General features: G+C 53.3%; 1 protein-coding gene across 7 annotated transcripts in view; it reads left to right on the top strand.

Annotated features, from left to right (window-relative positions):
- CRTAC1 (cartilage acidic protein 1) overlaps nucleotides 1-27,408 on the top strand; it is a 157,558-nt gene that overhangs the window by 99,829 nt on the left and 30,321 nt on the right. For all 7 annotated transcript variants that reach the window (XM_019813657.3, XM_006938060.4, XM_019813654.3 and 4 more), the window contains exons 5-11: nucleotides 3,433-3,589; nucleotides 12,153-12,287; nucleotides 15,613-15,758; nucleotides 18,406-18,542; nucleotides 22,236-22,318; nucleotides 23,206-23,306; nucleotides 23,727-23,895. In XM_019813657.3, the coding sequence (XP_019669216.1) occupies nucleotides 3,433-3,589; nucleotides 12,153-12,287; nucleotides 15,613-15,758; nucleotides 18,406-18,542; nucleotides 22,236-22,318; nucleotides 23,206-23,306; nucleotides 23,727-23,895 (928 nt within the window). The remainder of the gene's footprint in view (nucleotides 1-3,432; nucleotides 3,590-12,152; nucleotides 12,288-15,612; nucleotides 15,759-18,405; nucleotides 18,543-22,235; nucleotides 22,319-23,205; nucleotides 23,307-23,726; nucleotides 23,896-27,408) is intronic.

Here is a 27,408-nt window from a genome sequence, read left to right as displayed (position 1 = left end):
AAATGCGGATTCTGAGGCCTGACCCCCACTCCACCCTCCAGACCGGCTGAGTCTGAACCCACGGTGGGCGGAGGGGAGCAGAAATCTGGGTTTGAACTAACCCTGCGGGTGACTCTGGTGCAGGCTGCAGTTTGAGAGCCATCTCGCAGGTCAATGTCTCAACCCTACCCCGTGCCCTTCCTGCCCTCTCCCCAGCAGCCCTCACTCCCTCTCGCCCCCAATCCTGGCACACTTGCCTGCCCTTTGTCTGCAGCTGCCTCATCATTCACCCACCTTTCTGGATCCAGCTGAAAGCCGGTCTCTTACAAGAAGCGTTCCCTGATCGATAATGATTATGCCTCATGTTTATATAGCATTTTTATCTCTCGGAGACCTTTCACATGTGTTGTCTCATTTCATCTTCTCAACAACCCTGCCAGGAAGCAGGGAGAATATGATTCCCCTTTAACACACGAGGAGACGTAGCCACAGGGGGCGAGGAACCTGCCCGAGGGCAAAAAGCAACGTAGGGGCAGAGCCTGGATGAGGACCAAGCTAACACCCCTAGACCATGGCTCTCCGGGAGTGGTTCCTGGGCCAACAGCATCACCTTCACCTGGGAACTTGTTAGAAATGCAAACTCAGGGCCCACTCCGGAGCTCCCGAATCAGAAACTCAAGGGATGAGAGCCAGCGTCTGTGTTTCAACAAACCTGCAGGCAATTCTGATGTAGGCTGAGGGTGAGCCCACTGCCCTGCTGGGAGTCTCTTTCCAGTCTCATCTCTGAGAATCACCTCACTGTCCCAGAGCGATTGTAGTCAAGGTCACATGTGAGTCTCTGCAGCCTTCTATAGCCATAACACATCTGTGTTTGTCAAGTTTTATCAGCCCAATACATTGAAGAAAGGAACTGGCTATAACGGAAGTTTATCAACATCCTAATTTCTAGCAGAGTGCCTTTCAGTTCATTTGGGCTTAAATTGCCCGTTTGTTGACAGGACTGCTAACAGCCGGGAGGGTCAGGCATGGGCATGGGGAGGACTCACTCTCCCCTTCGGGCCCGTTCATTCAGGCTTCATCCTGTCATTTCACACACATGTACCCCGCTTCTGGGATGGGCAAGAGCCTTTCAGGGTCCTCCCCCAGTCATGAAGCTGTGTTGCAAAGCGGTGCATCTCAGACTTCAGTTTTGCACAGGGATCACGTGGGGTCTTGTGAAAATGCAGCCTCTGATTCATCAGGCCTGGCGGAGGGGAGGGGTCACCGAGAGTCTTTATTTCCAACCTGCTCCCAGATGACACCGATGCTGCCAGGCCAGGGACCACGGAGGAGCGAGATTCGTGAAGCACAGAGTCCCAGGTGGCAGGATGGGGGCTCAGAGAACCAAAAAAGAAGGGGCATAAATATCTTTAGAGAACATCTTTTCCACCTTCTCCAGCTTCGGCCCCTGACACACCCTACCTTGCCTTTCATATTCCAGCAACACTGAACCAACTACTTGTGGTTCGCCTACATACATCATTCTCTATCACCTCTGCCTGGAAGGTTCTTTCCTCTACACTTCACCTGGCTGAGACTCCTCTTAGAAAACCTTTTCTGAACTCTGCATGGTTCAGTGCCCTTCCTCTGGGGGCCCTCTTCTGTACACCAGGAAATGCTGTACATATTCTCTTTCTTCTCTAAAATATTTTTAATTCCAGTAGAGTTAACATATTTATTTTTTTAATTTTTTAATTTGAATTCCAGTGTAGTTAACATACATATTCTCTTGATCATATGCGTAATTGTGCTATCGCTGACATGTCTGCATCCCCTCAGGAGACTGTGAGTTCCTTGGTTGTCCTCACCCACCAGTCAGACAGACCCAAGTAGCTCTTAATCAGCTTCCCCAAAGAAAACATGCCGTCAGTGATTGGTTCGGTGGGATGGGGGGTGGCTTCTGGAGTCACTGGGTAAGAAATAGAATCAAGCCAGGAGGGCTGAGGGCCGAGAAGGGGGTGACAGAGCACAGTCGGCCTGGAACTCAGCTGTTTCTCCTGGGTTGTTTTGTGTTTATGGCTTGCCTTTAAAGTTTATATTTATTTCTTGGGGCACCTGGGTGGCTCAGTCGGTTGAGCGTCCCATTTTGGCTCAGATCATGATCTCACGGTTCATGAGTTCAAGCCCCGCTTCAGGCTCTGTGCTGACAGCTTGGAGCCTGCTTCGGATTCTGTGTCTCCCTCTCTCTCTGCCCCTCCCCCTCTCGTGCACATGCTCTCTCGCTCTCACTCTCTCTCTCTCTCTCAAAAATAAATAAACATTAAAAAAAATTTTGTAAGTTTATTTATTTATTAATCAAGCCCTGCAGAGCCTGGTGCAGGGCTCAATCTCACGAACCGTGGGATATGACCTGAGCCGAAACCGAGAGTTGGATGCTTAACCGACTGAGCCACCCAGGTGCCCCATGTTTATGGCTGGCCTTTGAATGAGACTATAGGCAACCGAAGAATGAAGACTTTGTCTTAGGTACATTTATAGCAAGAGCGTGTTGCATGTAGTTGGAGTTCAAGATATATCTACTATCTGATTAATTGGAGGGAAATGATGAGAGGAAAGCTAGAAAACCGTTAGAATTTAGAAATCGTGCAGATCTCTTGGGGAAAGGAGGCATCCACTGAAGAAATGACACCGTTATACTAACAGACAGAAAAGAGTCTTTCATCCGCAGGGTTTCGGACTAGAGCGGAGAACGACTACAGCTGCAAAGAGCTGGTACCCAGGCTTCTCCTGGATGCAAAGGAAAAAAATATTTGAGACAGTGTTAGAGAGACAGAAGCAATATACTATTTCTTTCTGGTAATGTGGGAAAACCAGGGGGATGGAAGAGGGAAGGAGGACCCCTGCATATCCGAGCCACCTATGCTACCGAAATAGAGGAACAAGGAGATACAGGGTGGGCAGTGGGGAGGGAGCAAACTCCGGAATTTGCTTGTCATCTTGGCTGGAGTGAGCTTGAATGGGAGAGAGAGAGAGAGAGACTGAGAATAATGGGAATTGGTAGATCAATCAATCAGCAAATATTTATTGAGCAGCTACCCTGGCTGGCAGCTGGAGAGAGCTCAGCTGGAGAGAGGCACATTAGAAAATTGTCTATAAAAAGGTGGTTGTGGGGGAGAGGGAGGGATGTGTTCTTCTGGAACAGGATAGAAGGAGAAGCAGGGCTGCTTTGTATTAGGACGCGGCAGGGGCGGGGGGCGGGCAGGTGTCGTGCACTCTGTAGCCTCTGGGAAAAGCACCTCTGGAGTTGGGCCCGTGCGCAGCTTGCAAGGCCATGCACTCTGGACCAGGGAGGATCACCTGACCCGTGAAAGAGCTATGGTCCTACAAAAGGAGGGGGAGAACCGCTTTCTGGGAAAGAGACCAAGATGAGCCCAGACCGGTCTGCTCACCCACCCTCCTTCCCTTCCTCCTCAGGGCTCCGGACGCTACTCTATCTATATCGCCAATTATGCCTACGGTAATGTGGGCCCTGACGCCCTCATTGAAATGGACCCTGAGGCCAGTGACCTCTCCCAGGGCATTCTGGCGCTCAGAGATGTGGCTGCTGAGGCTGGGGTCAGCAAATACACAGGTAGGCAGAGTGACGTGCGGCGTGCTGTGAGTCGGAGGGGTGGGGGGCCGGGGCTGGGGGCTGGGCGCTGCAAGGCTGAGTCTAGTTTATCAGAGCCCACAGGAGAGAGTGTGCTTGCGTCCCTGGGGAGGGCAGGATGAAGGCTTGATTCCATCCCCCCACCCACACGAAGCTTCTCCAACACTGCCTTTCCAAGGGTTGGTGAGATACCTGTCAAGGGTGGGCTTTGGGGGCGTGGGGGACACAGGACGTAAGGTGAGCACAACATCATCCTCTCCCTGGAACCTCTTGCCCCGTTCTCTGCTGTAACCCAAATGATGGGTGAACAGGTTCTGTAGGAGAAAACTGACAAATCACAAAGGCCGAGATTTAAAGAATTCTTTATTGCCAAACAGCAGATGAAATTATTTACTTATACATAAGCGGCCAGGAATTGAGTGCTAAATCCCTAAGCTTCAGCTGGGTCCTGTCTCGGATAACTGAGCTCAAAGAATTGTTTTCTTGTTCCAAAACCTCTCCAGGCCCTTTTTTTGAAGCCATGCTCCCCCCAAATCTCTCTGGATGGGGGACCTATTGTCAGTCTCTGACAGGGAGATCTTTCTAGGGAAGGCTGTTTTTCTAATTCTAGCACGGCTGCTGACTAAACTCTGATAATCTGCCAATAGACTGCTGATGGCAGAGCAATCCAGTTCCTGTTTTGGGTGCCAAAAATCAGGAAGCCGGAGCTGTGCACAACAACTTCGCACGTGAACTTGGGCCTCACTCACCCCGAACCTGTAATTTGGACATAGAAATCCTTCACTGGTTGACCTTCCCGATATATCCATCCCAACTTGCACTGCAGACTTCCAAAGTATAGGCCTGCCTGAATCCAAATCCTGGGGCTGGAAGAATACTTGAAGGGTCGTTTGGGCCATCCCCCTGCCTCTGGACAGCCAGGTGGTAGCATACTCTCAAAGCCCTACTTGGAAAGGGTTGTCACAGCCTCTCCTGAGTTTATGATGCCTTTCTCTAGCCAACTTTCCACCTCGGTGAAACAGGGAGATTGATGTTGACCTGTCTGACAAAGTTTGTGGGAACAAATGGCTAGACAGTAAAATAGTGTGCACAGCTCAAGCCCCATCAAAGTGCTCGAGAGCCCCACACGTGAACGTGCAGTCTTTCTGGCTGAGTGTCAGTAATAAACCATGCTTTCCTGGGAAAAGGAATAAACATGCAGGAGCTTCAGCCTAGATTTGTACAGTCAATTTTTCTGAATAGTTCCCAGCTCTGTGCACTGGGCTGGCTTGGCAATTAAGTGCCTTGATCTGCAGGAGAAGGAGAGTGGGCTGGGGAGATGAAGCACTTGAAAATGATGAGATGGAAGGGAGGCAAGGTCTGGGAGAGAGGGTTATACACAGAATAAAAGAATTCGGGAGGTTGCGGCTGGGCTTGAGCACGAAGGGGACATTGTTCACGCTGGCTGGGCTGGCACAGGGGCCGGCGGGAACCAAGGAGGGGGCAGGAGGGGACCGAGAGGAGACAGCTGAGGAGTACGGATGGGGATGGGAGCAGTAGCCAACTGCGCCGGGCTGTGCTGGAAGGGCCAGGCAGCTCAAGGAAGGGACAGCAGCTTCTGTGGAGCAGGCAGGCAGGCCGGGGCAGCTGGCGTGCCCAGAGGACACGTTAGAGCAGCTTTGCAGACTTCCAAAAGCCATTTGGCTGACAAGAACCTATTTGGCCCACCAAGTTACTATTGTGTCTGCCCGCCTTCCCCGGCCCACCCTTTCCTTGCCCGCCAAGCCCCTCAGTTCTACCCTGCAGCCCCCTTTGTCACTCCGATAATGACGCGTGGACATCTGGCTGGAAAGCTAGCCCAGAGCACCGCCCTGAGCCCCAGGGACAGACCCCAAATGCGAGGGCCACCACTGGAGGCCGGCCTGATTGCCGAGGCTCTGGCACATGGCCAGTGCTCAGCTCCAGGCTGGTGCCCTGGGGCCTGGGAAGGGGGAGGGAGGCAGGCAGTGTGATGAGCAGGCCAGGAGGGAAGTAAGCCATGGCCAGATGTGCAGTCGGGGAGCCACACGTCCCCAGAGCCAAGCCACACAATACCCATCTGCCGGACAGACCTTGGAGAAACTCTTGTTTTACAAAAGAACAAATTGAGGTCCAAAGAGGAGAAGGGACTTGCCCAAGGTCACACAGAAGGTTTGTAGAGAAACTAGCATTTAGAGCCCCGACCCCAAAGCTTAAACTGCCACAACCAGCTGACCTTTCTGGTGACCTCCAGCTGGAGCATCCGGCTCCAGCCTGCAAAACGGGAGGGGCTGGTGAAGGAGGAAGGCCTGGCATCCCCCAGGACACAACCCCAGGGAATGGCCCTCACGGGTTTGATTATGACCCCCCAGGTTTTGTGGCTGAAGCAGCTGCTTGGCCAAGGCTATGCGGGCAGCAGGGGGAGGCCGGCCAATGGCACTGCCCGCACCACGCTGTCCGGCTCTCTCGGGTGGGGGGATGGGAAGCCTACTCTCCAGACCTGAGCAATTCCACTGGCGGCTGCCACTCTGCTAGGTCACAGTGCCATCTAGCGGCCACCGTGCCCACTCTCGGGGGACTCGCGGGCTGCGGGCCGACATTGGGGTTGGTGCCGAGTTGAATGGAGGGAAGCCCGCTCGCCCACAGTCCCTAGTTCAAGGAGAATGCCAAGCCCCAACTTTCCCAGATGCCGGCAGCCCCTTGGAGCCTGGAAGGTACAGGGAATCCTGAGAATTAGTTGTCCGTGTGGCAGAGGGCCTGGCATGGAACCCGAGGAGGGGGAAGGTGAGGACCAAGAGGTCTACACTGGCCTCTGCAGCCCTGAGTGACCTTGGGCACATCCCCAGCCTCTCTGAGCACCTTGAACTGGCAGCGTGAACCACTGTCTCACAGCGCTGCTAAGAGGACAGGCTCTGGCGTCACAGTGCTAGGTACCAGTCCTATCCAGGCAGCGATCGGCAGCTTACTAATGTCTGTGGACCTCAGCTTTCTCACCTACAGTGGGGGTGTGAGAATGAAGGTTGGCAAACATAGGACATGGCCGGCACAGGGCCTGGCCCACAGGTAGGACCCTCGGAGCGTAGACCCTATCCTCTGAGGTGCCCACAGGGATGCCAGGGCCCTCTGCTGGGCACCTCCTGGGTGCAGGGAGCGTCCTGCAAGGCACAGGGGGCAGCACAGAGCAAGCCCGCCCAGCCCCTGCCCTGGAAGCATTGTCCATTTGTCCCCCGACCCCCACTCTGCCCTTCAGCCCCGGGTACAGCCATGGGCCTCTTCATGCCCATCTCTGTTGGAATCCACTTGTCTTCCCTCTTAACTCTGCCCACCCCCCCACCCCCCCGCCAGTCTCTATTCCCTCCCCAGGAGCTCCGCATTTGGGCCTCACCCTCTGAGGGAGCATCTGCCTGGGCTGCAAGGCGGTGATTAAAGAATCCTTACAAGAAATTTGGAAAGAAAATGAAGGTGGATTTATGATGTGGGGTGGGGATTTCTGCTGTTGGCTGGGAGTGGTGTAGAACAAAGAGGAGGGCAGATCTGATTTATAGGAAGTCATTATTGGAGAAGGAGATGCCTAAAGCCCAGCTGAGGCCTTCTGGCGGCGCCCCAGCAGCCGACTCCAGAGAAGTGACCGTGGGCAGCAGAGTGGGGGCCACGGAGCACCCCAGTTTGCCAGGGGTGCACTGCCTTGCAGTGGGAGCACAGCCAGATCTGACGGGCAGCACTGGAGTGACGGGCTCCTCCAGCAGGGCCCAGGACCCTCCAGGAGGGCAGCCCCAGACCTGCCCCAGAGCACATGGGGTGTCACTGTACTGGGTGAGTGACAAGAGGGGGCATCATTTTCTTTCAGAACAAACACATATATGTCATGTGATACAAATACAATCTTTTCTTCTGCTAAAATAAGGTTTTAAAGGTCAAGCCTGTGGCTGACCACTCCGGGCCTTACCGGGAGCGGGGATCCCTCATTCTGCCTGGAGGGGACTTCTGTAGAAACATCTTAGAGCACGCTGTGGGGGAGTACAGGCTCCAGGGTCATGCAGGTGTGGATATGAACTGTGATCCACTGCCCGCTGGCTGTGATTACACCTCCTGGAGCCCAGGTTTCCTCACCCGGCAAATGGTCAGGTGAGATGAAGCTACAGAATGTCTCGTACACATGACGGGAGAGCAGGGAACCAGAGGGGCTGCTGTTAGATACAAGTCCGTATCTAATACCCTGCCCTCCACACACTCAGAGCCCCACCCAGCATCTGTACGTCTCACAGAGGGTTTATGGGTAGCACCAACACAGTATTATTCTGTGTTTGAATTTTCAGGAAATTTAGGATGAAGGACCCTGTTACCATCCTGCACTATCCTCACACCCCCTTCTCAAACACACACACATACACACACACACATCATTCCTCACCCTTATGTTTTCCAGCATCTTTGCTACTCTTATATAATTGCTTGGATGTTCTCGGAAGCCTGCAGGCCTTGGCATCCACAAGAATCGTAAGAATTTTATTTCTGTTGAGGTCTCAGTAGATTAATCCCATGGGTCCAAATTCCTTGACCAAGGGGCCTCACAAAGCCGCAGTGGTGTGGACTCCAGATGGGCCCAGGAATCCACTCCCAGCCATGCTCATCCTGAGTTCCAGCCTAGAGGATGCACTGGGAGAATGGGAAGGAGCCTTGGATATCTCATTCCCCCACCCAGTTTACAGGGAGGGAGACCAGGGCCTGAAGAGCACACAGCTCAAGTTCCTGTAGCCAAAGCAGGTGCAAAGGCCGGGCAAGGACCTAGAGGCTTTTCCTTAGCAAGGCAATGCCCGCCTCCTCATGCCTGGGTCCTCTGGCCCACAGTTTGGGGTGGTTCAGCAGCACCCATGCTTTTGTTCTCCACAGCCTCTCTTTTCCGTCCTTACCCCACCACCCCTGGCTCCCAGATACAATACGGCCTTTCAGCGGGCCACCCCAGTACGGCCTCGATGCAGTCTGAGAAACGGATTGCCTGTACCCAAATTGGACTTGGGTCTGCCTTGCCAAAGCTCAGGGGTTCAGAACTTTAGGGGTGCAGTTCTTGAGGATAAATGAGGCTGCCCGTGGGGAGCAGGACCAATGGGCAGATAATCAGAGGGGGCGCGCAAGGATGTGGCAAGAGGAAGAAGGACAGTGGGGAGGCATTTCCCCTGTAATTCCACCTCCCCCACCCAGCTTGATGGGCAGAGTGAGAGGCCGCCAGGAAGGGTTGGGCAGGGAGCAGCGTCTACACCCAACAGCGGAACAAGGAAGCCTTAGACGCTTGAAAGTCCTGGGGAAATAAGATTTTATTAACCTAGCAGGTGGGAAATTGTCCCAGCTAATGACTCTGTGGCACCTGACATTTTCCAAGGTACCTTCCGAAAACCAGCTCACTTAATATTTATGACAGCCCTGAGACGGAACTGTTGTTATTGTCAGTCTCACGTTATAGGTGAGAAAATAGACGCCCAGAAAGGCTGGGTGAGGCGCCCAAGGTCACACTCAAACCTCCTGATCCCTAATCTTCTTTCCCACCACCAGGGCTGCCTCTCCAGCCCCAAGTGGGGAAACTGCTTGTCCCCAAGAGGATGTGCCTGCCTCAAATATAAAAGCATTCATTGATGTAAAGTAGAATTTAACTCACAATTGGGACATCATCCTCCAAGGCTAAAATAAAGATGTTCCTGACTGCCCCTCATGCAGCCACAAAAGGTGTGTGCTAAACCTTAGGAGGGGAAGAGCTGGGGGGAGGGAGAACGGGTAGAAGATAGTGAATCAGGAACCTCTGTCACTGGCCACACAGGGAGTGGAAGTATCCGGCTACCCTTAGGATGGATGGATTTTGTTGGCTTGAAGAGGACTTACGTGGTCCACCTGGGAGGAGGGTTTCCCCTGCACAGCAAGGGGTGCCAGTACTTGATCGCCCCCGTCTCAGACCCCAGTTGGACTCTCCATCCTGAGGCCGTGGGGGGGCCTGTTCCCAAGAGGCTGTCTCCCCGACTGTCGACTCACCTGCTCCCCAACTGTGCGGCGAACTTGCCAAGAAGGAGTTGTGGGTAACATCTCTGTTATGGTCCAGTTGCCATGGCAATAAATTGTCACTAATTAGTAGTGTGGTTACCATGGCAATTTTCTAATAATTACAGGTTACAAATGGTACAAGCTTTCAACCCAACCCAATTAGTTAATTAGAAAGATTTAGAAATTTGTCCAAGAGGGAAATAACCTGCTTTGTAGAAAATGAAGAGAATGTGTCACAGCTTGAGAGCCAGAGGCAGAGAGGAAATTGGAGAACACCAGAGTGGGGAGGAAGGATGGAGTTGCATGGTGGCAAGTCCCAGAGCCCCACCTGGAATTTCCGGGGGCCCAGGCAAGGCCGAGGGTTTCTCACTGAAGCCTGTTCCTGGGCTGGAATCTGGCAGGACCAGGGCGGGGACGGCTGCCAGCAGCCACTTCGCGGCTCCTCTGAATGGGCAGAAGTGGTGCTCAGGTTGCAGGCCAGCACCCCTCTCTGCTGGCTTTAGGAAAGGCATCTGAAAGCCTCCCCACCCCACACTGTGGCTGTCCTAATGAAGAACGCATTTCACATCTTGGATGATGCTCCCCGAGAGCACTGTGGATTCAGTGACTCCATTTTCATGAGGCTTGGGCTCTCCTTGAGAGCTAATTAGATTACCTGGGAGGAATATGGGAGGCCCAGGGCCCAGAATGTGTTAATTTGGAGCTTAACCATGAGAGCAAGAAGAGTGGCACTGCGATTTGCCCCATCTTCTCCTCCTGGCCCCCAACACTTGTACTGGTGGGCAGACTGTATTGCACGGGTGAGAAAGGCCCCATGATTTCCTCCAGGGGCATCTCTCAGAGGACAGAAAGAGTCTGGGGACCGAGAGAACCTCCATCCCAAATTAGCAGTCACTTTATGGAAACCTCTTCCCCATCCAGGCAGGCAGGCAGGCAGGGCTTAGGCATCACTCAGGTCGGCCTGAGCTCTCATTTATTTAACAAATAACAATAATAAGTCCTTCTGAGTGCTCTGAAAACTATTCTTATTGTACTGAATAGCCCATTAGAGCAGTGCATTTCAAATTTTACTGTGCACATGACCACCCAGGGATCCTTCCAGAAGGCGAGTTCTGGCTGGGGGAGGACCTGAGACTCTGCATTTCTAACAAGGTGGCTCCCTTGCAGCAGATTCATGGACCTGACTCTGAGTAGCAAGGGAGTAGGATTCACAAAGAGACTCTGTGAGGATCTCACCTCACGTATCCTCTTAAAAATCCTAAAATAGAAAAAGCAGGTCACACAACCCCCATTGCACAGATGAGAAAACTGAGGCTTAAAGGGTAATATAAATTGCCCAAACTCACACTCCTTGTGAAAGGCCTTGCTGGGATTCGAATCCATGTCCCAGTCCTGGTCAGGCTGTTTTTCTGCCCAATATTTGGGGGTGTGGCTTCCAACTCTCGATTCGAATCCCAGTAGTTGGAGCTGTTTGTTCAAGATGTCTTAAGATTGGACTTGTTGACACAGATAGCTCAAATTTGATCTTGGAGACATCAAACCCTAATGTAAAGCTGGCTTGATTTCTTTCTTTAAAAAAAAAAAAAAAGTATGTAGTTATTGGATGTTTTTCCTTTCAAACTACAGAAGCAATTCTGTTGCAACAAGCCAGAAAACACAAAGACATTCCCAAAAAAGGCCAACTACCGTCCCTCCTTCCCTCCCCAAATCCCACCCCATCTAGCAGTCTGGGTTAACAACTCAGGGTGTGGCCTTTCTCACTTCTCCCCCAACTCGAGAACGAGCTTGTGTAAACATGTTCAGAAATATCATGTATTTTCCTTTTTTTTTTTTTTTAAATTAAACTAAGATTACACAATACCATTACTTGGTGAATTGTTTTTTCATTTAACAGTATGTCACGGGCACTCCTCCAAGTCAATACATATGGATCTACACAGTCTTTTTAGTGGCTGCAGAATGGTCTGTCGTATGGATGCACCATAATCCATTCAACCCGTCGCTGTTGATGGACATTCAGCCTGTTCCCAGTTGTTTGCTCCATCACACAAAGTTAAGAAAACATCCTGTAGCTTTAGCTAGAACCTCTTCCTAGATGTCCTTAGAAGAGGAGCACACCCGGTGTCTTGACTGGCTTATGTATGACTGGGGGTGGGGGTGGGGGTTGTCAGGAAAATCTGTGACTTGACCAAAATGTGGTGGGTAGATCTGGGCTAAGGGAGTATTGGAATTCGGCCTCTGAAGGGAAGGGAAGGATATGGTGGCTTCTGCGTTCCATAGGTCACAGAATCGTTGCTTTGCGCAGAGTGACTCTGTCTTGCCCCTCACTTGCCTCATCACCAGTGTGGTCATGCTCCACACAAGTTTACAGGACTGCGAACCCAGATCTGGGCTCAGAGAAGCATCCAGAAGGTTGGAATTTCCCCCCACCCCCAAAGCTCTTCTGAGGCATCTCGAAGGCCTCCTCGCGGGCCTGAGGCCTTGCCTCTGCCACTCACTGTGGATCGATGTCCTCTCCTAGGGGGCCGGGGTGTCAGCGTGGGCCCCATCCTCAGCAGCAGCGCCTCAGACATCTTCTGTGACAACGAGAATGGGCCCAACTTCCTCTTCCACAACCAGGGCGACGGCACCTTCGTGGATGCTGCTGCCAGTGCTGGTGAGTGCGACCGCTGCCCTGCGACCCTCGACGCCCCAGGCCCACAGGGGCCTCCGGGCTGCCCTGCCCCCTCCAGCATGGCCCACAGGCCTCAGGGAGAGTGGGACAAGTAGTCGTCTGCACCATACAGGGAAACCTTGCTTGTTATCTTCAGTTCCACGTCCCCCAGGCTCAGGCCACGGGGAATGTTCGCCGCTGGGGAAAGGGGGAGCCTGTAACTCATGAGCAGTATCCATTTTCCAGCAACTAGAATTGGCCCGTGTTCCTCTGAGTCCTGCTTGAGTTCTCAGCCTTAATTTCTCCTCCAAGCTGCCCCTTTCCCGGCCCCCTCCCCACATTCACCTTAACCATTGAATTCAATCAAGTAGCCATTTATTGAGCCCCTGCTAAGTGCCAGGCTGGGGCTAAGAGTTGGGGGTGCTGATCTGAACACCACATCATCCCACCACACACACATACACTCACAGGCATAGGCATTCTAGAGAGGGGAAAAGATGGATAAACAAATAGCTCTAATAAGAGGGAGACTAAAATCCACATAAAATAGTACTTCGGGTTCCCAGCTCTCCTCCCCTTCCTCCCTCTTTGTTCATCCCTCATCTGCCTCAGGGCCTTTGCACCTGCCATCCTCTCTGTCTGAAGTGCCTTCTCCCTTTCTCTGTCTGCAGAACTTCTATTTATCCTTCAACACTCAGCTCAGATGTTATCTATGAAGCCTTTCCTGCCTCTGTCTGTACTACCTGGCAAGATTCACACTCCCTCCTCTGCATTCACACCGTCCTGCGTACACTTCTTGGTCAGGCTTCTGTTTTGCTAAAATAATCTATGTCTACGAGGACTAGGCACTGTGCTGTTCATCCTTGACACCGCACTTGGCACACAGTGGTCACCCAGTAAATTTTGCTGAATGGCAGAATGGACACTTCATAAAAGTTTGTGGATATAATCAGCCTGCCCTTCAACCACTTCCCCCCACCCGCTTCCTCCGCACGTTGCCAATGAAAGGATTGATTTCACCTCTTTCTGGGCAGCATGGGGATGAGCTGTAGCCTCCAGAAGAAGGGGTGAGCGGGAATCTAGACACATAGATCAAAGGTCCTACAAGCTCCAGCTAGTGCTGACAGCTAGCATCAAATCCCTGAGCGAGCACCAGTCCGTTCTCTGTGACTTACAAGTACCTAATCCCCCAGCTCTCTGCTCGGGAGTTCCCATTTTGAACACCAGCCCTCCGCCTGTAGCCAGTCAACTCCCCTCCTGCCTTTCCCTCTTCTCCTTCCCGGCAAAGCCAGAGCTGGAGGCAGCGGCCCTGGCCTGCCCTCCCACCCGGCAAGCACATACGCCCCGGTGCTGTATACTCTGGCAGCAAATTTTCTCATTGCTGAAAAATCATAAAATGAAGGGAGGTGGTAGTGGAGAAAGCCTAGAGGATTTGATAAGGTGTTAAAGAGATGGGAGCAGAGGTGAGCGAACAAGTTGGAGCGGGAGAAGGTATCTGGCGGGAGGAGAGAGGAAAGGTGCTAGGCCCGTAATTGAAAGTCAGAATGATTGCAGGGGTTTAACAAGACATGTCAAGAGGGCATTCATCACCCAAACAGATGCTGCTGTGAAATGCAGCCTGGCACCGATTATTCCCGTGAAAGGGAACCAGCTCCTTGTCAAGGTGCCTCGTAGATAGGAGAGAAATGGGCCAACACAGAAGGCCACCGACATTAGGACTGGGGAGTTTTGTAGAGAATTAATGGGGTATTAATCCTAGAGGTGGGAGGCTGCCCCTGCTCCTTTGCGAAGCCTCCTCCTCAAGCCTGGGCCTCACTGCCTCTTCTCCACGCCCCCCCCCCACCTCCCACCCATTGTCCAGATCCTTCCCTCCCCCAAGGGGATGCTCAGCCTCCAAGGTTCTCGAGGGGCCCCAGCCCTACCTTCTCCTGGCTCCCATCCCCAGGAGCTCTGTGGTTGCAGCTGGCGAGAGCTCCCTGTGCCCTGGATCCCGTGATCCCCCCTCCATTACATTGTCCTGTCACCCACCATCTGTGAGGGCCTGATGGCCACCGGCAGTTTGTCCTCTGAAAGAGTTGGCATGGGCGTCAGCATTTAGAACCAGCATCTACAGCCTCTCAGCTCCACGCGTGGCCTGAGGGCACGTATCTGCTTTGCGCAGCCAGGAGGTCAGGCCATCCCTCTGGGCAAAGCCACCCCATGTCCTCCCCCGGGATCAGCTCAGTGGGCACTGGCTGATGCGGGGACAGCATAAGCAGGTCACACTGAACACACAAGCTTCTCTTCCCAGAGCTCATGAGGCACACTGTGGGTTTCTCTGTTATGGTGTGGTATTTCCTCTGCTGTCACCAATGTCCCCAGTTGCCTTCTGTCAAATTATTTATGTCTCTTCGTTCATTCAGTAAGTATTTACTGAAAACTACCGGATCACCACAGGCCCTGAGATGGATGCCATGTGAACACAGGTGAATAAGAAGACAGTCCCTGACCTCATGGAGTGTAAGGTCTAGTGGGGAAACCTGACACTAAGCAAATAAACCGCAAAGGGACATAATTGCACCTGTGATGTGCACGGTGGAGGGGAAAAATGAGAGGCTGTCAGGGAAGATAACCAAGTCGTTGGGAGGAGCTGTTTTCATGGGAGTGGTCAAGGGAGGCTTCCTGAGGAGGTGACATTGTAGCTGAGAGCAGAAGAAAAACAAGGAGCCGGGTAACCAAGAGCCAGGGGGAGACATTCCTGGAGCAGAGACAAGCTTGAGCAAAGGCCATAAGCCGGAAAGAACAGGGCTCATTTGAGGAACGACAGGAACCCAGGAAGGCAGAGCTTATGAGTAAGGGGGAGTTTACTCTGATACAGGGGTATCAGATAAAGACCAGATAAGGTGGGCAGGGGCCTTGTGCTCCCCAGGCAGGAATCTGAACTTGGCCCAGCAGTACTGGGGAGCCACTGAGAGATTTAAACAAAAGAGTGATGACCAACTTACTATGTACCCCAGTGGCAGTGCCGGGCGCCTGGGGAGAACTTTAGTCCTCCGGAATTTCCATGTCTCCTTCCCGTCCCCATGCTACCCCAAAACTGAGTGAAAATTGTGTGCATGCTGGGCAGATGCAGCTGAAGACAAGTCTGGTTCTCTTTGTAACCACATGGCTGGCCCACCACCTGCCCCTGTGGAGAAATTCTGGGCTGGCCAGCACAGCTCCCCATCTGCTCAAAGGGCAGGGTCAGTGCAAGGGTCGCCCTCCCTGTCTCTTTCCAAGAAGCTCCAGCAAGGTGTTTGTGGAGCCTGCAGGGGGCGCTGCCTTGAGGGTTCCTGTCTTTCCTCCCCAGGTGTGGATGACCCGCACCAGCACGGGCGAGGTGTTGCCCTGGCCGACTTCAACCGTGATGGAAAAGTGGACATCGTTTACGGCAACTGGAATGGCCCCCACCGGCTCTACCTGCAGATGAGCGCCCACGGGAAGGTCCGGTTTCGGGTAAGAGGGGACCTCTCCCTTCCTCCCTGCCCTCCGCCGGCCAGCACTGTGAGTGGCCCTGGCATATCCTGGGGATACAGCCCTGCGTCCGCCTCCCACCAGGCTGAGAAGAGGCTTGTGGCTCTGCAGAACCTCGAGGCAGGAGAGCCACAATGAACGTAGCATCTGGGGGAAGAAGATGGACTCCAGCCAGTCTGGTCTCCTAGTGCCTGGAGCAGAGGGGGCCACAGGCAGAGGAGGGGCAGCGGCTTCCCAAGGTGGGCAAGAACAGGTCAATGAAGGCTCTGGAAGGTGGACTTCATTCCCGGATCGGCAGCGTTTTTCCAGGCGGCTCCTGGAAAACCTGATCTTTTCAAGTTTAAGTTCAGGCTAAGCGTGCAGTGGGGAATAGAGGGACAGGGGAGGCTGAGACTACAGACCTCCCAACAGCTGCCCGCCCCACCAGGGACAGTTGGCAGAGGGTGGGCAAGATGACCTCAAATCCCTCTCTGTGCCCCCTCCCTGAGCTGTCAATAGATTGTGGTGCCAAGAATTCTCCAAAGGGGCTGTTTGGTGACAGTGCCACCCACCTGATGAGCTTGAGTTTGGAGCTTTCTCAGGGAGCTTCCATAGGATGGTTGAAACGGGTCTGAGGGAGTCCAGATTGTTCTGGAGGTATCTGGGTCTTGCCAAAATCCTCTGCAAGAGTGAGACAGTTCTAGCATTTGCCTGATGCTTGATTGTCCCAGGGGAGTGTCCAGGAACCTTATGTCTAGGTGGCCACCACAAGCTCCCTCCCCCATAGGCAGCCACCTTGCAATGCTCAGACCCAGCTGCTCTCTCCCTTGAGACCCAGGCTCTCTGGGAAGGAAGGGGGCATACCCTGAACTTGGGCAGTTGATCCTGGATGATTTTCATCTGTATTCAGCTTTTCTTCTAACCCAGCTTCTTTGCCAGGGGTGGATTTCTCCCCAGGCCATTTGACAGTGTCTGGGGACACTCCTGGTTGTCACAAATGAGACGGGAGCTACTGGGATCTAATGGGTAGAGGACAGGGAGGCTGCTAAATGTCCTATAATGCACAGGACATCCCCCCAGCACAGAATGATCCAGGCCCAAACATCAGTGTGCTGGGTTTGAGGAACGCTGCTAAGCCTTCTGGTGGCCCTGCTCCAGAGCTCATGGGAGCAATAATAATGATAATAGATGCCCCATTTATCAGGTGCCTTCCATGTGCCAGGAACTGTGCTAAGCGCTTTACATACATTATCTCAGAAGCCCAGGCGTCCAATGGGGCGACCCCAAGGGGGCTATGTAGGTTTCCATTTTTATAGGATCAATAGAATAATAACGAATTAGAGATCCTGAGGTCTCTTTTTTCTCCAGCTCTTAAGGCCCTGTTCAGCCTATCCTGGCCAACTGGCCAGGCTCTTAATCAGCCTCATTACTGCGCTGATGGGGACAGCCTCCCTCCTGGCCTCCCCAGAACAGGCAGCTCGCCAGCTGTCCCAGGCTGGCTTGTTCCCGCAGCAGATGGAAGGGGGGACCTGCATAAGAGGCCAAGGAGCAGGGCCAGGCCAAGGGGCAGAGGGGCACCCCCAGAAACACCGAATGTCCCTTCCCAGCCCTTTCCATGCGGTACCTGAGATTTCGACAGGCTGCTCGAATCTTTAAGGGACAAAACCATCTACAATAGGTATTCTTCTCACAAACAAAAGAAACGCATCTTCTTCTATTTCAAAGGAAGTCCCGCACCCAGGACCCTTTTGCTAGGTCCACCAGGCCCTGTCAGCACTTCGAGGCCCAAGCTGGGCTCTCCTGGGCTTAGGGTCTCCCCACGAGCCCTGGACAGGTATACCTGATACTGCAAACCCCAAAGCAAATGTCTCAAAAATATTGAAAGACTTCCAAGAAAAAACATAAGATAACAGCAAAACCACAGCTAAAAGCCACCTCTGCCACATTCCGTGAGACTGATAGCGTGAGCGAGGCCAGTACAGATCGCCAGGGATCTATTTCATGCCCACTGTGTGCCAAGCATTTTATATGCAGTCCTCACAGCCTGAGCTGCTATTCCTAGCCCCATGTTCCTAATGAAGAAAGTGAGACCTGAGAGGTTAATAACTTTCCTGAGATCACACAGCTACTCAGCAGAGAAGCCTGGATTCAAATGCACAGCACCTTCCAAGGTCCCCCCAACCCCCCATCTTCTGACTCTCCTGCAGAGGAGGAAGGGCATAGCATCTGGAGTCAGAAGCCCTGGCTCCCGCCCCATCATTAGCTATGACCATGGGCGATTTCCCTCCTGCCCCAGGACTCCATCATCTCACCTGTGAAATGGGAATACTAATGTCTGCCCTTTCTCAAGTGCCTGATGGGAGGGCTACGTGTGACCCTGCCTGGGGAACAGCCAAGTGCTTCACTGGTGTGAATCAGGACTGTTCCTCTTACCTCCTTGTCCTGCTATAAGCAGCCCGAGTTCTGTGTGGCCCTGAGTGCAACCACCACAGGTCCCTTCTGGGGGAGGTGAGACAGGAGGTGTTAGGTCAGCTGTCTTTTCTCCTGGATTGCATCCACACGCATATGCAGTGTGGGGAGTCGGCCTGCTGCTCACCTGCCCTGTCCCACTCATCTGTCCGCTGACCTCTGTGGCCTTCTCTCCTCCCAGGATATCGCCTCACCCAAGTTCTCCATGCCGTCCCCTGTCCGCACAGTCATCGCCGCCGACTTTGACAATGACCAGGAGCTGGAGATCTTCTTCAACAACTTCGCCCACCGCAGCTCCTCAGCCAACCGCCTCTTCCGGTACACACTTCAGCCTGGCCGGGGGCCTCACGCTCTTGCCGGCTGGGAGTTGGGGAGGAAGGTGTAGCACTCAGTGGGTAGTTCCCAGGGCTGAGGCGGGGGAAGGTCCCCTGATGAAGAAACAGAGGAGGGAAGGAAGGATTGAGAGAGAAGCTGTGCGATGGAGGGCAGATCCTGGGCAGGAAGCTGGTGGCCTGCTGTTGTGGGGGAAATGGTCAGGGACATGGCCCAAAGCGTGTCCAGAAGCCAAGCTCTATGGGAGAGAAATCCACACACCCACAAAAAGGAGTTACAGAGTCAGATTTGTTTGGGTGCACCTGTGGGTAAGCAAAGACAGGCAGGTTTACTGGCTGCAGGACTTCTCAGAGCCTTTAACATGACCAGGAGTGTTTTTATTTTCTGAAAGGTAGATGGAGTATTCCAAATAGATTTGACCACAGGACACTTCTTTCAAAGATTTTCCTCTTGGGACTAGTGCTCTGCAAAACGTGCCTTGGGAAATGCTAGATGAGACAATTCATGGTAGACAAGTTAAAGGGAGTGACAGAATGGAAGAAATCTGTTAAGGATCTGCATCTGGGGAGGAAAGGTTGGATGTTCAGAGGCAATACTTCTCTAAGAGGGGTCCGGGGACCACTGTCATCAGAATCACCTGAGTGCTTATTTAAAGCACAGACTCCCTGGGCCCACCCAGGTTTCCTGAATCAGAATCTCCAGAGGTAAGGCCCAGGAATCTCTATTTTTAACACTGGGCATCCATCAGGTGATTCCTATCACACTAAAGTTTGAGAACTGCTGTTGGGGAACCTCAGGACCCATGTGACCTGAGGCAGCCCTGTTCCTGGCCTAAAACATGCTAATGGGGCTCAGGACCAGGTGGGGAGAGGAGGCAGGTGGGGCAGGGGGCTTTGGATTCAGGAAATGGGCCCGATCACCTGTTGGCTCCCCAAGGCCCCCATCGCCCCCATCCCCTACCCCAGGGGGGCCCTAACTATTAATAAAAGGCAAGAGCTGTGACTAAGCATGTTTTTAAATATAATTATTAACAAAGCATCAATCCTGACTGGATGTAATCACCCCCCGAAGGCACTAGATTTACTAATTAGGTGCCTTGCAAAAAGCTTATTCACAACTTCCAGATTAATTGCGGAAGATCAATTGCTCGTTAACAGAGACACCACTTTCCTTCTCTGGCTAATAAAGTGTCACTTGCCAGGGCCCCTAAGCAGCAGGGGGTCTAGTGCTCTCATCCCTGTGGCCCCAGAACCCAGGCGCCTCCCCTGTCTGCCTGCCTGTCACACCACCCAGCCCGAGGGTGGGCTGGCCCAGAGCTGCCATGGATGAAGACAGTGTCATCACATAGTGGCCCCACGGGTTAGTGTGTTTGCCTCCACGCAGCAGCCGTGGAAGCCACTTCCGAGGTCCGTGGCTGTGCTCCAAGTCCCGGTGGCAGATGGCTGGGTCCTGAGCACACAGCCAACAGTGTGAGGGGCTATAGCTCGGGCCACCACTCAGCCGGCCACTCGGGAAGTTTAGCCCCAACCTGTCCCTGTTGCTGAACAGAACATGGCAGGCTCCTCGTAGGAGACACTGGGGACCCAAAACCTCAGTGGGTTTGAGCTTGCAATCTTTCAATGAAGAGGAGAGTAACCAGGGAATTCGTCACCCACACCAGATGCTTGCTGAGTGCAAGGGGGTCCTGTTAATGGTGGGACAGCAGGCAAGCAGGGACTCTCCCAGGCCAGCCGGGATATGTGTGGTCACACCAGACGTGCCTCTGATCTGTTCTCATCACCCCTGGACCGCACCTCATCTCTCTCAAGGGGATTCCTGCATCCGCCTTCAGCAGGTGTCTGTGTCTAGTCCTCCAGAGCAAGCTGTTGAAAATGCAGATCTAGCCACACCTTCTTCTGCTTAAAACCTCTTAGAGGCTCCCCATTGCCTTCTCTTTGACTCATCCCACACTTCCCGGCTTTGTCCCCACTCTCCGCTTCCCCGTTCACAACTGAGCTCCAGAACCTGCCAGCTTTGTTCACTTCTGGGCCATGCCAGGCCTGGACCCTCGTGCTGCCCACCCACTCTGCGCCTTGCTCCTCCCTCTTCGTCTCAATGACACATACTTACTCATCCTTCTGGTCTCAGCTTAGTTGGCCCTTCCCCCAGGAAGCCTGTCCTGGTTACCTAAAACTGGGTGAGCTTGTCGAGCGCGGCCCTCCCCGCAGCCCCCCTGCCTGTGGGCCTTCAGCACGCTGCATGAGACCCCCCCGTCGTCGTGGCCCCTGAGCTGCATCCTTCCTGATGTACACCATAGCCACAGGGCCCAGCACAGCGGACGACACGCGGAAGTCACTGCAAAAGAATTTGTTTAGTGAATACACAAATACAGCGGAACTTATCCTCAGGAACCCTTGAGTGCATTGTCACCTGGACCAAGGGATGTCTCTGCCCAGCCGCGAAGAGTCTGCGGGACACAGGTGGTCAAAGGGACCGTGGTTGCTGGCAGGCTGAGGCATACATACCTCCAGCAGGTGCACAGACGCCCAAGTGCAACCAGGCACGCCGCCCTCGGCCCACGCCACACACGTGGATGTGCTCAGCACAGATGCCCCGTGTGGTGGACGGAAGGTTCTTCCGGGGCAGCTACTCAATGCTGCAGACCCCTTGCAGTTCTGCACCTCCCACCACCACCACAGGCTCCAGCTCAGGGGACCCCTGCCCCCTTCTGAAAGTACTAGCCACCTCTCAGCCCTCTGATGACTCTCTGTGAGGGGCAGACAAGAGCCACCTGCAGTGTTTCGTGGAGAGCGATCACGTCCCTCCCAGCCCTGTCTCCCCCCAGCACTGCTCCACACGTCCAGAGCACCCAAGGCTGTGAGACTCTAATGAGAGAAAAATCGGAGGAGAGCTCACCACCGTCATCAGCATTCAGCTCAGTGTGGAGAAAGAGCAGGACATTCACAGTGGGCTTTTCTGAAGCAAATATTACCGTGATTCAGAGCTTAAAATAGACAGAACCCCTGCAGCCCAAGGGAAGCCCTTTCCTCCCTTTTTGCCACTGGACTTCATCCCTGTGTCCCACAGACGTGCGCCCAGAGCTTTCTGCAAGCCACGCGCTGTGTTAGGTGCTGTGGGAGATGCAAGAATGAGTAACACGTGGTCCCGGCCTGCAAAGACTTGCAGTCTAACTAGGAGATAAGACGCATCCATTCAGAGCTTTAGCACAAGGCAGAAAGTGATAAAGGCCAAGCAGGAAGGCATTGCTTCCAGCAGGACTATCAGGGAGGGCTTGGAGGAGGCGGCGTTTGAGTGGTTTCAATCCTGGGCACACCCAGAACTTGGAAACCTGGGGCCACTGGAAGGAAAGTGAAGGTCAGTTGAAGGTAGCTGCTTCCCTGCCCCTTCTCCATCCATCAGCTGCCCTTCCCCAGGCTGTCTATAATTCATCCATTAGAGAGGGAAAAATCAATATTTACCAATGTAAATTAAAACCCAAGAAGGGGACAGACAGGGTGTAGGCAGGCTCTGTGAACAGAGAGCGGCTCCGTAGACATCCAGGCCGTGGCTGATGCACAGGGTGCCTGGGGATGTTCAGGGGACAGAGGATGGAGTTAGGGGGCCTCTGGATTCAGGGGGCCCACGGGTTCCTGGCCGGCATGCTGCTAATCCGGGAACGACCTGTCTCCTCTCCTGCAGTGTCATCCGCAGGGAACACGGCGACCCTCTCATCGAGGAGCTCAATCCTGGCGATGCCTTGGAGCCTGAGGGTCGGGGCACAGGTGAGGGCACCTGAGGGCTCAGGCCCGTACTCCTCTGTCTCAGCACCGCCTGTACGCCAGGGTGAGGGCAGGAGGGATGGGGCAGCCAACTCCACAGCACTGGACTCCTCCTTCCCTGCCGTTCTGGAGGTCTTCACCCTGAGAGAGGGTTGAGCCCCTGGGAGCGCCAGGCCAGAAGCAGAGGAGGCGATGACCTATACTTCCAGTCTCGGGGCTGCTGGGGGCGGGGGTCTGGGAATCGGGGGCGGGGCGGGGGGCGGGTAGGCAGTAGCTTCTCTGGCAATGCCTTGCCGGCGACGCAGGTGGGGGGGGGGGGGGGGGGGGATGGAAAGGAGAGGCTGCGGGTCCTGCGGTCTGACCCCTCCCCTCTTGGCATTCAGCCTGGTGTCCGAGAAAGAGCACTGGATCAGGAGTCCCAAGACCTGGTCCTGCCATTGCCTCATTTGTGGTCTTGGAAGTTGTTTCATCTTCTGGGTCCTGATCTGCACCACCCATAGAAGGGATAACTACGCCTGCCCTCCTCACCTCTCTGGGTTGTAGCGAGGACCAAAAGGAGACCGTGCATATGCAAACACGATACATTGACAAAAACTGAAAATGCAAAGGCCGCGTGTAATAGATCAGGAAGAAGTTCTCATGGTCTGAGCGATTTGCATACACGCCATGCACAAGTTCAGGGAAGGGAAAGGGAGCCCTCTTTATGATTTCCTGCCATGAGCCGACTGTTGGGAAGCAGAGATGGGCTTCCACCCTGTCTACCTGCCCCAGCACTGTGCTCTCTGCCTCCCACCCCCTGGCACATGCACCACGACGTGGTACTGACTGGGAGCCCCTCTCCCGCTTGGGTCTCCTGGCCGATGGCCAGAGCGAAATCTGCCTTATTGCAGGGGGTGTGGTGACAGACTTCGATGGAGATGGGATGCTGGACCTCATCTTGTCCCACGGGGAGTCCATGGCTCAGCCGCTGTCCGTCTTCCGGGGGAACCAGGTGTGCATGGACCCCGGGACCTGTAGAGCCCAGCCTAGTGTCTCCCCTGGGTCTAGGGTGATAGAGGGCAGAGGCGCCCGGGATGCTTCCTTGCCCAGCGTGGTGGAAAATGGACACCCAGGAAATAAATTCCCAGCCACATAGTAAACCTCCAAGGGCTGCCTTCTCCTGGGAGAAGCCCTTTGTCCCTCTGCCTTCCACTGGCACTTTTGCTCCAGAAACTGCTTTCCCCGAGTCTGTTAGCTTTTCCCTCATTTTTTTCAGTGCCTCTCTTTCCAAACTTCAGCCAGTCTGTCTGCCTTGTTCACCTTCTCTGCCGGCTTCCTCCTCTCTTCCCTCTGCACGTTTTCTTCTCTTCCTCCCTCCCTGCGCTCCCCCCCCCCCACCCCTGATACTGGCCTGCCTCCTCCCACCCTGCAGGGCTTCAGCAACAACTGGCTGCGTGTGGTGCCTCGGACCCGGTTCGGGGCCTTCGCCAGGGGAGCTAAGGTTGTGCTCTATACCAAGAAGAGCGGGGCCCACCTGAGGATTATCGACGGGGGTTCAGGCTACCTGTGTGAGATGGAGCCCGTGGCACACTTTGGCTTAGGTGAGTCAGGGCTGGGGGAGGGGCAGGCAGCGAGCTGCTGTGCTTGGTCAGTGGGGTCCCGGGACTGCACCCCAAAGCATGCTCGGTAACGAGGACTCACGGCCCGAGCACCTGCCGCGTGCAGAGTAGTCCAGGTACCGTGACCGCCGCGGTGGACACCAGCCGTGCAGGCGGCCCTGCTCGGAGATGAACCTGAGCCCAAAAGGAAGGTTTTCATGCCCCTCCTCGTGCCCCTCCCCTTGCAGGGGTCCCCACTGCAGTCCTCTGTTGAATGAGTTCGCCTTGGGGTCAGAGTATTTAATCCTCCCTTTGTCCAAGGCTGGGGCCTCGTTCAGACAGACATTGTACCAAACTTGTCCAAACCAGCTGTTTCCCTGGCCTCCTGGGAAACGGCTTGGTGATTAAAGCCTCATCAAACCCCTGGTGACTTCCCTTAGCTAGGAGCTTGGAGAAGCCATGCATTCTCGGGGGGAGTGACATCGCCCTCAAGGGGGTAAAAATTGGTTCTTGTCTGGGGGAAGGGAAGCAAAAAAATCCTACTCTTTTTTATATGTATAAAGGCACAGATATACATACAGTACATAAACAGCTCTACAGTACGTCTGTGTTATTAATGAGACACCACTACACACCTATCAGAACAGCTAAAAAAACAAAAAAAACCAATAGTGACAATACCAAAAGCCGGCAAGGATGCAGAGAAACTCAATCCCTCATACATTGTTGGTGGGAATGTAAAAAGGTACAGCAGTTCTGCAGAATAGTTTGGTGGTTTCCTTAAAAATAAAAAACTAGAGGCGCCTGGGTGGCTCAGTTGGTTAAGCATCCAGCTTCGGCTCAGGTCATGATCTCAGGGTTTATGGGTTCGAACCCCGCATCTGGCTCTGTGCTGACAGCTCAGAGCCTGGAGTCTGCTTCGGATTCTGTGTCTTCCTGTCTCTCTGCCCCTCCCCCACTTGCACTCTTCTCTCTCTCTCTCTCTCTCTCTCTCTCTCCCACAAAAAAATAAACGTACAAAAAATTTTAAAAAAAACTAAACTAAACATACAACTACTATAAAACCCAGCAATTGCACTCCTAGGTATTTATCCCAGACAAATGAAAACTTATGTCCACATAAAAACCTATACAAGATTGTTCATAGTAGCTTTAGCAGTAATAGCCCATACTGGAAACACCCTAGGTGTCCTGTGATAGATTACTGGTTCATCAAGCTGTTGTCCATCCACACCAGGGAATAGTACTCAGCAATAAAAAGGATTAAACTATTGATACACGTAGCAACTTGGATAGCTCTCGAGGGCATTATGGTCGGGGCGGGGGAGGCCAATCTCATAAAGTCACATACTGTTGATTCCATTTATATAATATTCTCGAAATGACCAAATTACAGAGACAGGAAATAGAGTGGCGGTTGCCAGGGGTGGGTGTGACCATAAAGGGACAGCCTGAGGGAGGTCTTTGGGGTGATAGAGCAGTTCTGTATCTTGATTGTGGGGGTGGCTGCACAAACCTACACATGTGATAAAATGACATAAAGCTGTACACACGCGCACACACACACGTGCACGCACGCACACAAGCACATGATCAATGTCCACTTCCCGGTTTGGGTATTATGCTGCAGTTGCATAAGCTCTAACCATCGAGGGAAACTAGGTGATGGGTACACAGGGCCTTTCTGTACTATCTTTGCAAATTCCTGTGGATCTATAATCATTTCAACATAAAACGTTTTTAAAGAAATGCATTGGGGAGGGGATTGGTGCGGGGGGGGCAGTCTAAAAAGAGAGGAAGGGGGAGGGGCAGTCATAGAAAAAATGTTGAAGAGTCACGAGTGTCCTTACTAAGACACCATGGCGAAGAAAGCATTTGAGTCAAATATACCTGGGCTCAAGAGCAGACACCCTCCCCTGCGTGTTAGCACCTTATGGGGTGATATAATACTAACATAAAAAGAGCAGGCAATATGGTCTGAAATTAACGTATATGTTAATATTATACACACATCATATGGGCATAGAAGAAAACTGAAAGAAGATGCAAAAAGTGTGAGCAGTGACTCTGAGTGGATTAACGTGGCAAGTCTTACTCATCCAGGTGGCACTTTACTCCTATTACTGAATTTCATCCTCACGACCACCCTGTGACGCGGGCACTATTTATCCCCACTTCACAGATAGGAAAACTGAAGATCAGGGCAATTAAGAAACCTGCCCAAGGTCACATGACAGATCAGTGGCAGAGCTGAGACTCAAATCCAGCTCTGCCCAACCGTGTGATTTTTATTTTCTTCCATATGTTTTGTGTGCGTGCGTTCCAATTTTTATAGGAGCACATAATATTTTTGCAGTCTGAAAAAGGAGCATAAATGTTGAGGGGGCCCGGGGCCTGGTTATGTGAGCATGTTCTTGGCCTGTTTCACCCTGGGTGGGTCGGCTGGCTGTTGAAGCATTTGTCACTTTTAAGGTAGCCATTTGCGATGCTGGCCAAGTACGAGATGACTTTTAAATATGTTGTCCGACGAAACAGCAGTAACCGACAGTCATTGAGCACTTAGTGTATACCAGGCACTGGACTTAAGTGCCTTGCATAAGATACCTCACTCAGTTTTTAACCACAACCCGATAAATCGTAACCCCATTCCACAGGTCAGAAAGCTGAGAGGCTGAGAGTGGTGCCCCAAATCACATCTCCAGAAAGTAGAGAGGGCTGGATTTGGACCCCGACTCCTTGAACACCACTGTCTGAATTCTTGACCTCTGTGACTTAACTGCTTGGCCTCCCATAGCTGCCGTGTGTGGAGCCAGCCAAGGTCCTCCGCTCTGCCTCTTTCTTCCTGGACATCCACGTCCCCTCATTACCAGGTGGCCCGTGTAAGGCCATCCAGTCACCAAGACAATGCCGTGGTATCACAGGTGGGATGTTTATCCAGGCATCTGGCTGGACGTCAACGCCCCAGCCCACTGTGTATAGATCAGGAAATTGAGGTTCCACAGAGCAAATCCTTGGTAAGGATGGGACTGGGGCTGAGGTTCTCCTTCCTCACATCCTGTGGGCTGCCTGTGCTGTTTTAAGACGTTTTTGTGGGCCTCGCTGGGTCTCCTCTCCAGCCAGTATCTGCCCCTGACAAGAGCACAGACCTGCTTTTTCAACCGGGCAGCCTCGGCTGAGTCATGTGCGGGGACCACGGGCACCCAGGAGCCTCCATGCCTCTCCACAATGTCTGCCTCCCACACTCGGGGTAACACGCCACTGCATCTGGTTCAGAGCCTCTCCTTGATATTTTGCAAGGCTGGGGGGTTTATTCTGGCTCTGAACTCTGGCCCAAACGGCTCGACGGGTCCCCTTGTAGGCTCCTCTCTTGCCAGGATCCACTCCCAGAGAGCCACTGAAGGAAGGCTGCTCTTGGGGACCTGTCCCTGTAGCTCACTCTTGAGCCTGGCAGTGAGACTGAGGCGACCGAGCAGGAAGCAGCGCCAGGAGCAGGTGGACTCTATCCCCACAGCTCCA

This window comes from Felis catus, chromosome D2 (assembly GCF_018350175.1).
Source record: "Felis catus isolate Fca126 chromosome D2, F.catus_Fca126_mat1.0, whole genome shotgun sequence".
In the NCBI taxonomy this organism is placed as follows: domain Eukaryota; kingdom Metazoa; phylum Chordata; class Mammalia; order Carnivora; family Felidae; genus Felis; species Felis catus.
Note: the sequence above shows the minus strand (reverse complement) of the source record. Positions and strands in the feature narration are given on the sequence as shown.